Source organism: Phragmites australis, chromosome 4 (assembly GCF_958298935.1).
Source record: "Phragmites australis chromosome 4, lpPhrAust1.1, whole genome shotgun sequence".
Taxonomy (NCBI): Eukaryota; Viridiplantae; Streptophyta; class Magnoliopsida; order Poales; family Poaceae; genus Phragmites; species Phragmites australis.
The window spans coordinates 1,758,092-1,771,150 of NC_084924.1; the positions used below are offsets into that span (position 1 = coordinate 1,758,092).

General features: G+C 44.2%; 2 protein-coding genes across 2 annotated transcripts; one reads left to right on the forward strand and one right to left on the reverse strand.

The window, feature by feature from the left end:
- LOC133913994 (mannan endo-1,4-beta-mannosidase 3-like) lies at positions 1-2,056 on the forward strand. Its single transcript, XM_062357164.1, has 4 exons — positions 1-375; positions 457-651; positions 779-901; positions 1,325-2,056. The coding sequence occupies exons 1-4, from the start codon at positions 31-33 to the stop codon at positions 2,054-2,056; spliced, it is 1,395 nt and encodes a 464-aa protein (XP_062213148.1). The 5' UTR covers positions 1-30.
- A 7,144-nt stretch (positions 2,057-9,200) lies between these two features.
- Positions 9,201-10,145, reverse strand: LOC133915090 (uncharacterized). The gene has a single exon (XM_062358100.1). It carries the CDS (start codon positions 9,879-9,881, stop codon positions 9,510-9,512), a length of 372 nt encoding a protein of 123 aa, XP_062214084.1. The 5' UTR covers positions 9,882-10,145; the 3' UTR covers positions 9,201-9,509.
- Between the last annotated feature and the right edge of the window lie 2,914 nt (positions 10,146-13,059).

Below are 13,059 nucleotides of genomic sequence, written 5' to 3' on the forward strand. Positions count from 1 at the left end.
CATGTAGGCTTCACTGCAGAGGAAGAGGCAATGGTGAGGCCACGGCCGGCTCTCGCGATCGACCTCCGCCTCCTCCTACTCCTGATGGCCGGCTTCGCCGTGCAGGCCGACGAGACGGTCGGCGGAGGCCGCGTCGTGGGCGTGGACGGGACACGGTTCGTGGTGGACGGCAGCGGCACCATCTACTTCAGCGGGTTCAACGCGTACTGGCTCATGCTGATGGCGTCGGACCCGTCGCGGAGGGGCAAGGTGGTGGCGGCGTTCCGGCAGGCGTCCGCGCACGGGCTCAACCTCGCGCGGACCTGGGCGTTCAGCGACGGCGGCGACAGCCCGCTGCAGTCGTCGCCGGGCGTCTACGACGAGGCCATGTTCCAGGTGACCGACCGCGCGCTCGACCCGTGCCTCGACGCTTCCGTGCAAACCAATACAAAGGCAACAGCAAATTGTTTTTTGCAGGGGCTGGACTTTGTGATCGCCGGAGCGAGGCGGCACGGCATCTACCTCCTCCTCTGCCTGACCAACAACTTCGAGGACTTCGGCGGCAAGCGGCAGTACGTCCGCTGGGCGAGGGAGGCTGGCAACCACCTCGCCACCGCCGACGACTTCTTCACCAGTACGGTCGTCAAAGACTACTACAAGAACCACGTCATGGTATACGTCGCCACGCAATTTCCGACTAGTCTCTCACTCTCTCTATGCACACATGTCCGCTTTTGTCTCTCCGCTAGCTAGCTCCATCTCCAACAGACAAGACTCTCTTGTTGCTGTTGCCATGCAGACGGTGCTGACGAGGGTGAACACCCTGACCGGGGTGGCGTACAAGGATGACCCTACCATCTTCGGCTGGGAGCTCATGAACGAGCCGCGATGCGACGCCGACCCTACCGGCGCCATGGTGCAGGTCACCCTCCTCCTGCCTCCACCCATCCATTATCACCTAGATCATGTTCCACGCTGAATTATTCAGCATCGATCGTACTAGCCAGTCTCACATGCATCGTGTCAACAAGCCCAAACCGTCCCAAGAAACAAAGGACCGGCTGAATTCTGGCTGTTACGAGCCACATTTTTTCGGTTTTTCTAAATACAATTTTACATATCCTTGTGAGCGCATTGGCATATCTCATGTTTATTTCTTTCAGTTAATATTTATCTATCTATTAATTTTTTTATATATTTTATAATTTTTTATCTATATTTTTAATATGAATCTTAATGCAAATGATCGATTTTGAATAAGATATGCCTACGCAAGAGCTTGTAGAAATTTCCTATTCTCTTTTTAAGATGAAGTTTCGTTTCCGATTTGATTTTCACCCTGCAGGCATGGGTGGAGGAGATGGCTCCGTACGTGAAGAGCATCGACGGCAAGCACCTGGTGACGGCGGGGCTGGAGGGCTTCTACGGCGACGGCGCACACGAGAGCAAGGAACTCAACCCCTGGGGCATCTACTACGGCACCAACTACATCGAGACGCACCGCGCGGCGGGCGTCGACTTCGCCACCATCCACCTCTACCCGGACGTCTGGCTCTGGGGCTCCGACGCCGACGAGCAGACGGCCTTCTTCAGGAACTGGACTCGGTCGCACGTCCGGGACACGGAGCTGTACCTCGGGAAGCCGCTGGTCGTCACCGAGTACGGCAAGTTCCTGTGGGAGGGCGTCGCGAACCGGACGCAGCGGAACTACTTCCTGGGCATGGTGCTCGACTCCATCTACGCCTCGGCCGTCGACGGCGGGCCGCTCGTCGGCGGCGCGTTCTGGCAGCTGCTCGACGACGGCATGGACACGCTCAGGGACGGGTACGAGATCATACTCCCCGAGGACCGCCGGGAGGCGAGCATCATCAGCAGACACTCCCGGCAGCTGGCGGAGCTCAACGGGCAGGACGTCGAGGCGCTTCGCCGGTTGAGGAGCGCACGTCCACATCGGAAGGCACACGTAGGCAGCTGGAGCAGGACTAGTACTAGTGATACACCACAGTTCCATGTACTCTTGGTTCGTTTCATCTCTTTGTTCAGATCAGTTTCTTCATTTTTTTTTAGTAGTGTATAGACAGTAGGAAATTTAAAAAAAAAAATCAGTGCCTTCCTTCACAAGGTCATGCTGTAGATGTAAAACTTAGGTGTGTACCTAGTGTAGAAGTCAGGGACTAGAGATGGGTAATTAGAGTATATTTTGTACTACCATGCTCCCTCCTATTCAAAATGTATGTTGTTCTAGGTTCTTGGTGAAACTTTTTAAAATTTGATCACCAATATATAAAGAATTATTGAGATTGACAATGTAAGGTAGATATTACTAGGTTCATCATGAGCGGTAATTTCACAATATTTATTTATCTTTATTTTAAATATCATATTTCTATAAAAATTACTAGTCAAAGTGTCACTTATTTATCATACTAGTAAGCGTGCACGTGTATAGCACACATGATCTAAACCATATAATGCTTTACGAAGGACGCACCACTATGGTAAAAAAAATTGCAATAAACAAAAAACACAAATATGTGAAGATGACTAATATCTTAAATAGATGTTTATATGATAACACATACGTTTATTGAAAATAGAGAGTCACATACAATCCAGTTTTTCATTTGTTACAATGATAACAATATGGCTCTAAATTAGTTGTAGAGAAATACACTATATTAGCCATCCTTGATTGTGTGTGTTCCTACCAAATACCTGTATGACATAACAAAGAATGAGATGTATTATTTCAGATGCATGATAAATCACCAAAAGATCTTGATGGTATTGTATTTTAGATGCATGATAAATAGGTACCTGTATTTTAGATGTGTCGCTCCTACATCCTTATACGCATACATGGCTCTAGCAAGGTTGTCTGATGAAATGTCTTATACCTTTGTATATTAGAAGAAAGTGCTACTTCTTTGGTTTGTTATACCGTGTCATAACTTTTGATAGTGTACAGCTTAATGTGTTTTTGATCCCTTCCAACATCTAAACATCAGGGCTTATACCATTTGATTATTTCTAATCCTTAAAAGAATACAATTGTGACACAAATGCATGTAGAAGTTTAATTATTACGATATAAAAAAATATGTGCCACCTATGCAATATTTTCCAAGTAGTTTGCCAAGGATACATGTTTGGAAAGGTGGCATGATCAAGGAGTTCAGTTCATTTGATTCTGTGTCTCTTAATTTTTTTGGCAAACGACCAATGAGACACTATCTTGATATTTATTTTTCTTAACTAATTAACATTGTGTTTTTTTTCTTGCCTATTATGGTCTCTAAATTTATTTCTAAATTTGTTCATAGGTTAAGCCTATACAAATAACTTGCTATGCTTCATTGCTGTTAAATCCAAATGCACCAGCACCAGGAAATCATATATCAGAAGATAAAGTCAGAGCGTTCAAAGAATCTATGTATTCAACAATTTGTGGCTTATTTACTGATCAGGCTCATACTTGTTTACATTGATTGCTAAGAAACTAAGTTGAAACGTGTCTTAGCTTACCTGTGATGAGTGATTGATATTGGTATTTATTTGGCTTGATGATCATCGGTTTTGCATGAGATTTGGGATTTTATTTGAGTAAATTGATTATGGACTAACTGGAATTAAAGTTAGAGATATGTGTTTGCTTGTCTCATGATGTACAGGTGATGGATGCAACTTAGCGGTCGACGGCGGGATGATCGGGGGCTAAACGGAGTGCTTAGTGCTGGACGAGTAAGCAGACCGGGCGGAGTCAAGAGTGATTTTAGCTGAACACGTGGAGGTCAAGCAAAACATAAAAGGCGGATGAAGACAACGTGTTGATAAAGTCGAGCGAAGGGGATGCCGGTGCAAGTGATACGGCGGCCCGAGGGGTCGGTAGAGTGAGAGACTTGTCGGTGATCAGGATCGCGTGATGGAGTACACGCGTCGACATCGAAGCACTTGCTTAATGTGTAAGTAAGGCGACAAGTCACGCTTTGAGAAGCGTGCAGGCGATTTCGCGGTTTGGTCTCAAAACCGTGGGATGACTGGAGGAGTACGTGGCACCATCGCGAAACTTGCATTGAGACGAAGCTAAGTCGTGAAGGCGTCACAGCCGTCTAATTAATGGGGAACACAATGAACCAAAATACCCTTGATGGTAGGTAGAAGTATACTATAATAGAGGGGTATTTTGAGAAAAAACTAGAAAACTTAGAAGTCAAATTTCCTAGACCTATAAATAGAGGGGTATGACTACGAGAGAGTTTAAACCAACCACTTAAACCTCCTTGTGCCACACATTTGAGAGCTTAGAGCTAGAGTTTTAAGTAGAGGAAGAGGTGTGATGAGCCTATGTATTAGGTGAGAGCTTTGTGAGAAAAAATCTTTGTAATATGCTTAAAATAGGATTGATCTCTGCTGCAATAGAGTTTATTTTTCTTTATGTTATTGTGCTCACCTTCTTCTATTTTCCTTCTATTTGTTCCCTTGCAAGTTTGCAAGTTTTTTTGTTTCTGGGTTTGATTTTTGTTTTGGTTTTTGGACTGAAATTTAGAATCTTGTGGGGTAATTTTTCTTGTTGCTAGAGACATAAAATTCACATACACATACTTATGTGATGTGGTCTTGAATTTTCTTGCCTTTAGACAATCAATTTGGGGAGTTTTGTTACTCAATGTTCATCTTTTCTTGTTTGTTTGCAAGTTGTGATCTTTCGAGTGCTAAGACACATGGATTGATCTTAAATGAAACCTATGGTTCATATACCATCCATAGAGTCGTGTTGCCTTAATTTTCTCTTGTTAAAATTTATCTCTATTTTTATTTCCGCTTTCTCAATTTTCTCTTGTTAAAATTTATCTCTATTTTTACTTCCGCTTGAGTTTTGAGGTGCGTTGGGTGATCCAAATAGGAGAATGTTATCGATTTCGTAAGACATTTGTTGATGCGTCTATTTACCTCCCTCTAGTCGACGTTATCGGTCCTACCATTATATCATAGGCAGTTTGATTATTTGTTAACCTTAACCGGTTTTGTGATCCATAAACAACATGAAGAGAAATAAAAAGATTACGCTATTTGATGGCCGTGATTTTTCATACTGAAAGGTACGTATGAAGGCTTATCTTCTCAGTTAAGGAAGTGTAATATGGGATGTAGTTGATTCCAACTATGAGATTCCTGTTGCTTGCATGACTCATATTCAAATCGAACAGTATGAGACCAACAGTAAGATCAGAAATATTTTGTTAAAGAGTCTGAGTCGGAATGAGTTTGATAGAGTTTAGCACCTTCATACTGCCCAGAAGATCTGGATTACTTTGAGTGTCTTTAATGAAGGTACTAATCAGATTAAAATCAGACGTCAAAGCACGTACAACCAAGAATATTAAATATTTGTGCAAGGCATCAGAGAAACTTTGAATGCCATGTTTGCTCACTTTGATAAAATTATTAGCAATATTTGATAAAGTGATGTTTTATCCTATTCTAACTACTTATGTCATAGCATATAAGAAATAAAGATCTCAAATATTAAAAAGTCATCAAGTTAGTAGGTGAAGATCTCAAGCATACTGGGAATGGTGTTTGAGTGAATCTTATAGTCATTTGCTTTAAGAAATGCCCGCATGTTGTAAGGTGCGGGTGGGGCTCTGCGCCGAGTCGGGCAGCCCACCTGAGCCGACACCGCGCGCCCCAGAAACGGCAGGCCGGCCGTGTCCGCGCGAGCCTCTGCCTAGGCGCGCAGCCACCCTGCGGAATTGGGCCTTGGCGTCGTGCTTCGCCCTGGGCCGCGCGGTTCGCTGATACGTAACGGCAGGCCTCAAACGGCCCACGGCTCAGCCGCTGTGCCAGTCCTTCCGGATTGCGGCAGTTCGGCATATCAGCAACGCAAGTTGAGCCGAGGTCAGCTGCTGGTCAGGGCAGGGCGGCAGGGCCACACGTCTTTGCCGCAGCATGCACTGCTGAATCGCACAGTGGTGCTCCAACTGGTGCTATCTACTGCGCTGCCCATAATGACACTCTCTTTGCGAGTACTTTATTCGTTTCATAATATTTGGCTACGATTTTAAAGTATCTATCTCAAATTATTTATCTATTACGATAATTAAAGATATTTTATGATCTATTTTACTGCTATATCTTTAAATACATGTATATATTTACTCTAATACTGATGAGTTATTTGCTCTTATACTTACATTGATTAGAGGTAGTATGGTTATCTCAGTATATTTTTTCACTCGATTTCGGTATTTTTTAGTTTGTACACAATGATAAGCGTGGACAAATATTATAAAATGGAAGAAGTAGTAATGAAGAAGTAATTGAGAACCTTTACAGTATACCATGATACTAGATGATGGAGAGTATCATTGTTGTGATCCAACCGTCCATTTTAGTAGGTATTATTGTAATTATCTTGATACCCTTATGGGTAATTACGTCATTGACTGACCGGACTTTGGACCTTGCCACCCATCATCGACCGACTGGCGGAGGGTGGAAACCCTAATAAATGAAATGAACAGAATAAGTGAAAACTTATCCGAAGAATAAACTAACATTTTGACCTTCCCTAATTAAACATATAATTTACAAGTTTATCGTAGTTTTTTTTTCCAATCTTACCCTTATGATACCTATGATACTCTTTAATGATACCCATGATACTGATGGATGATAGAGTATCATTGGACCAATCTAAATCATCGGATGAAAAAAATAGACGGTATACACTCATTTATGTGTACTATAAAAATCCTCAAGTAATTTGGTCCCTGAAATCCACGAGTAAATTAACAACGCATATCGCAGCAGCTGTTGGGATCTCTGCATTGCTTGCCGCTGCTGTGAAGTGTGAACCGCAGTAAATGTGAGCCATGCGCCGGCAGCCACCACGAAAGGTCGAGACCCGAGAGGACGGAACCGCAGCAGCCGATGGGCTAGCTTAACTACGCGGTTTCTTTATACTATTACTACTCTCTAAGCACGTAGTACTAGCTGACGGGTGGGCAAGTACCATTGCCAGATTTCAGAGAACCACTTGGCCACCTCCTAGTGAGGCAGCGTCGACACTAAGCATTCTTGTAGTATCTCGATTCATTTTCAGTTTCATCTTATATTTTGGACTATATGCTCGATCAATGGTGTTGTATCAACTCTCTGTAGAAGCAGACATACATGCAGATGTAGTTCTTTTTCCTTCTTTTGCTTGACTTACCGCAGAAGGTTTCACCAGCAACGTGTGGCTTTACTTTTCACTCATTCAAGTTGGATTCTGCAAATAGAACAAAGCAGTTACTTCCAGCCATGGAAGTTCAGAAGACGAGACAATAGAAAGAGGGAAATGAAAATGAGCAGATGGCTGTTACATTTCTGTCTTCCACCAACGCGGCCCCGGCTATGTCACTTCACACATCCCCTCCCTCCGTCTACAACTTTCTTATTTCTTGCGGAGCTACTGCTTCTACCGCCTACAGAGTAGTAGAAGCATTGGTATCTTTAATCAGAACCTGTAAAGCAGTAGCTCACCCTAAAGTTAGCTGCAAGCAGACTTTGTTAATTTGCGCTCACAAAAGTGAAGCATCGTAGCACTAATCATTTCAAACCGGACGCCTTTTCTTTCCCAGATTTCGGATTCGAAATGTGTCTCTGTTTGGTTCTCCAAACCTGAGCACTTTAGCAACCAGGTTGCTCAGCTGAGCTGAGCGCTTCCAAAGCGGCAGTTCAGTCACTTATAGCTATTTTTTCACAATTTGAAACGTAATAACAATTCATCACAGCAGAAGAAAACGTCAGACACCGAATAGCTCAATCATTCTTTCGGATCCTGGTGCCGAATTTCAGAATCAAGCAATCACATCATGCGGATATCACATCAAGCAGACCACAAAGACGGGGGAATCATGCAAAAGAAATAGCACACGCAGGACCATTAGTCAAGCTCAACTCATAACATCATTGCTTATACAACCACAAAGCAGCACTATATGCATCAGTGATAGCATTGAGGGGACGCTACTGCGACGGCTACTGTTTTAATAGAGCCCCAATCCAACTTGTTTAATCCAGCATCTGGTTTTTAATTTGAGGCTTTGCAATTTTTCTTAAAAAGTTTTGGACGGATTTGTTGAAGCAATTTTCAACAGGTACCAGCACAACCATGGCGATTAATCGATCATGACTAAAACTGAACCCACTGACCATGGAGTAGTAACATAAGCAAGTACTACTATACCTGATGCACAGTTAAATTAAAAGCACTGATTTAAGACTTGGTACTAGTCTATGATGTTGGTGGTTGTGGGCCACGTATATATACTCCTACCAATTGCTGCATTAGTTCTTGAATTACTCCATTTCTGGTACAATACCGTACCACTGTGTAAGTGATAAAGTAGATTTAACAATAGCACTGGACAATTTTCAGACCTGTACTGAAGATAACCATTACACAGACGAATGAGGTTATATGTGCAGGGGATCGGATCAGTTAGCAGACAAGATGTCCTGCTTTCTCTTAATTTCTCAGTTGACAAGTGGCTGCAAATACATATATATATCCACAATATTCCCAGTTGACGAAATTCACATTGACGGTCTGGAACACTAGAACGGACGAGCTAATTTCCTTTTAAGCGTCCTTTCTTTTCTTATTTTTTTCATCAGCATGTTGTGCCCATGTACAAGGACTGGTCGGTATTGAAGCCCAAAACTTTTGCACGTTGGAGACCAGATGAGTTCCCAATCTGTCACGAAAGGGCACAGGGAAAGGAGTGGCGAAAGAAGCTGCGCTGGCAATTGGCAAATCCTTCTTCTTTCCTCCCTGCTCATCCTTCCTTCTTGCTGTGCCTCTTGCTGCTGCTGTCTTTTGACCGCGACGCACACTTGAAATAAAGCTGGAACACGAAACGTGGCTCAACTCACCTGCTTCTAAACTAACTGCTTTAGACCAGTGACCCTGGACTCTTTCTTGGTCCCTGCAAAGAGACATCATTCTCCTCATCTTGTTTGCATGATTGAAGATAGCGGGTCTCATCCCAGCTGCTTCAAAAAAAAACCACATTTTGAGGATAAAAAGGTGTGATTTTGCAGTGGTATCCACATGCCTCATACATGAGGCACAAGTATAACCATCAAAACACCTTCATTGACACTGAAATTTTATGTACAAATATAAGAGAAGAACAGATACATCAAGAAACAGAGCAACACACAGAAACTACTTAGCAAAACACACGATTCATTCGTAGAGAGAGGAGTAGTAGAGTGTACTAGATCACAATCGAAAAGGCAAAAAGAAATAAAAAAGAACATCCTTAATCCCCTTAATTAACCCACTTTATCGTCTCTAATTAGGCAATACTAGTAAGCAAGCACTCCATCTCCATGGAACAGAAGTGTTAGCATACGCACACCAGCTAATTCGTGTCTAAGTAAGCTTCGCTCCTTTCAGATGCCAACCCAAGGAAGCAACGGATGCTGCCGCGTTGGCATTTGAAGCTTGATCCTGCTCTGCTCTGCTCCGGCGAGCACTACCAGAAGCACACGGACGCGGTCGCCGTCTGGGACTTCCCGGCGGCGGAGAGGTGGCCGTAGCGGAGGTTGCTGCCCGCCCTGCGGGACCGGCGGCGCGTGGCCCAGCCGAAGCAGAGGCGCAGGCGCGCGCGGAGGCGGCGGAGCCCCGTGGCCGCGGCGCGGCGCAGGCGGCGCAGCCCCGCCCAGACGACGCGGCGCGCGCGCGCGCGCGGCGAGCGCGAGACGTCGGCGTCGCGTGAGAAGTGATAGCTCCGAAGGAAGAGCTGACGCCGCTCCCACCGCGCCATGTACTCCGCGTACGGCCACGGCGCCACACCCGCCGAGGACGCCGTCCTCAAACCCGGCGCCGTCGCCACTTGCACGGACATGGCGTCACACTAGTTCTTTCTTAGCTGCTCCCCTGTCTTGAATCTCCCTATGCAGAAGAACTGAAGAAGCGCAGCGCACGTCGCGGGTTGTCACTGGCTGGAGAGGAAGCACGCGGGCACGAGGAGGAGCAGACTGCGTTGCGATCTTAGTGTGGGGGTGGGGAAGGAGGAGAATTAATAGGGGTGGCGCGGCGGCGAGGAGGCGGAGGCGTCGGGCTGCGCGAGAAGAGGAAGGGGGGAAGGGGAGATGGTTGGAGTGGGAGGGGGGGGGGGGGGCGGCTTTATGGTTTCATGTTCTGCTTCCAACTCGGGCTATTTCTATGGTCTTTTAAGCGGTTTTAGGTGGTTTTTTGAGGTGGTTTGAGTTTTACATGTATAATAGTGTATTTTTTGATTGATTGGTAAATGACGTCATCATTTGATTGCTGTTGGTTTATATTTGGTACACGTAGAAAATTTTAGCTCTATCAAGAGAAATAATTATAGTTATGACTTGTAAATCACCAAATAAATAATATATAATATTTTTATATATGGTAAAGAAGTATGTATTTCTCTAATAATCATGTATTACGAATGAAAAATAATACTAAGAAAATTAATATGATAAACCCTTCACGATGAATGATACTAACATATCTGTATGCTAAAAAAAAAAGAACATATTACTATTAGAACTCCAAATAAATAATTTTTTTTCAATCTGAATCTATAGATTAAACTGATAAGACCTGTTACCAACATAATTTATCTGAGCGTATGTGTGGAACTCATTTCAAGACCTGAAGTAACAACAGGCAGAAGTACCACGTTTCGGTGGGTCCATCAGCCATGTATGTGGTCTGACTCTTTTTGTTTAACTTCCCATCCTGTCGTTTTTGTGTGTAAACCGTACGGGACGTGAAAGAACCGTTGGATGGGACAGGGTTTGACCCTCTCACATGAAATGACATGAATGTCCTGCGCTGCGCTTGCCTCACCATCTCCCCATGCACGCCTGACAATCTGAATGGCCTTTTTACAAATCAGTGCGAGATTTTGTGCTGAACCTGAGATAGTGAGATGCTCCCTCATCGGAATCTGGCTTTGACGCATGGATGCCGCCCGCGCCCAACAGTTAGTTCCTGGACGGGCGCTTGGATGGCAAGGTTCTCTTCTCTCTCGCCCGCGTAACACGGGCGGCTCTCGCTCAACACCAAAAAGTCGTCGCGCTCGCGCCGGCGGTACGGGTGGCGAAAGATACACGAGTGGCCGTCTCACCTCGCCGCCATTGACGCCCGAGACGTGTGCAGCCCGCCGGTGAGACTTTCAGAGCACACGCGCACAACCACGACGTGCATGGCTAAGTAACGAGAGGTGTTCCTGTAATTACGAGCTGCTATGCTTATTAATCAAGCCGAGCTGATCGCTTGTATGGATGGCGACCGTGTGTTCGCGTGCACGGCGTCTTGGCATCTTATCGCATCGCAGCAGCAGCCATTAGTTTTCTTGATTTAGAATTATATGGATACGCTGAATGATTAGTCCATGATGGGGAGTCAAATGACTTGGCGGCCGGCGGCAGCTCTGGCTAGTGACAAAAAATGGACGTGTGCCTTGTATATTTGTATCATAATAAGCTACAATCTCATACTGTTTGTGCAAGATAGTGGGTTGTCTTTCCATTCTGTACCGGAAATAAATTATGTAAGATCTCTAGACAAAAGACTTCTAGGCAAAGAACCTCTGTAAGACCTCTGTATATGTCATACATTTTAGATCTAACGACTCGCGTGCGTACGCACAGGTGTGATATAAAACATATATCACACAGAGACATAGATCTATTTATAAGACCGAATCTTATATAATTTGTTTCCCGTTGCATCCTCCTTTATGTGTAAAGTAGCACCAGATCTGATGTTGCGTTAAACTTGCAGCAACGCCTCAGCACTGGCGTGAAAAGAAAAATCATGGTACTATATGTCCATGTGAGTTTTCTTCCTTGGACGCGTATAGTAGCTAACGATTTTCTGCGGACTGCGGTGAAAACTGAAAATTTACGGTTGCTGTCCGCCCAGAGATCATGCAGGCACAGGGATCAACGATGCTGTCCAGAAGTCAAAACAAGCCCGTTAATTGGCCAAGTGTATCGATTGATCCATCTCCAAATGGCAGCCGCATGGCGTCTACCGTCTAAACAAATCCCGTCGTCATTCACCCATGATTATGACATGACCCGTGACAAGTAGTTAATCAAATCATTTTTCTCAGGGCCCCGTTGGAACCTGCTCGTTCCCGGAAACCTGAATAATTAAATAAAGATTGTCAAAACGGGGCACCAGAATCAAATGTACTTGTGTTGTCATAGATTAACTACTAGGACAGCTACACTGGTTATAGATAGTAGTTAGTTTTTATTATTATAATATATAGAGAAAAAAAGTATGTAGGTGAAGATAAAATTGATATAAAGAGAAATTTTATAGAGCTAGTTTTTAAGAAGATAAAATAAGATATAGCTCTGAATATTGTGAGATATAAAGAATTAGAATTTTTTTAAAATATATTGAGAGAAATAAGAAATAGCAGCTATCTCTGTTGTTAGAGATGACTGAGTATTGATCCTGTTGTTGTATACTATTCTGGACATGACAGATGGTCCAAAGAGTAGAAGATGACGAAGAACGTGTACAGGAGACACATGGTAAAAAATAGGAACCATCTCGGCGACAACACATTGTAGTGTATAGTTAAATACTCCTACTGTAATACTTTTTTAACACCAGGCCCCATTCTCAAAGCCTTCATTAAAGACTTTTTAACAGTGCATGTGAGATAGGGTTCGAGCCTCTGATCAGCTCCCTCCATCCTTAGAGATTTGCCACGGGCTACCAGGCCTTCAGCCTCCTACTTTGGTACTTAATTTAATCCCACGTAATTAACCTAATGTACTCATTAAGTTGGTACCTGCTGCTAATAGCTTTCGTCTCACTCTTTGCCTACCTGTACCACAAATACGTGTGGTGGAGTTTGGAAAAAAAAATCCCCATCATCATGCATGTATCAACATCAGAGTAACAGTTCACAGACTTGTCATGTTTCTGGAGAATTTGGTCCTGTGTTCTGGCATCAGTGTGCATGATGTTGCATCCGTCTGTTCAAGAACAGTGACTTTCTGTACTAGTATAAATTACCG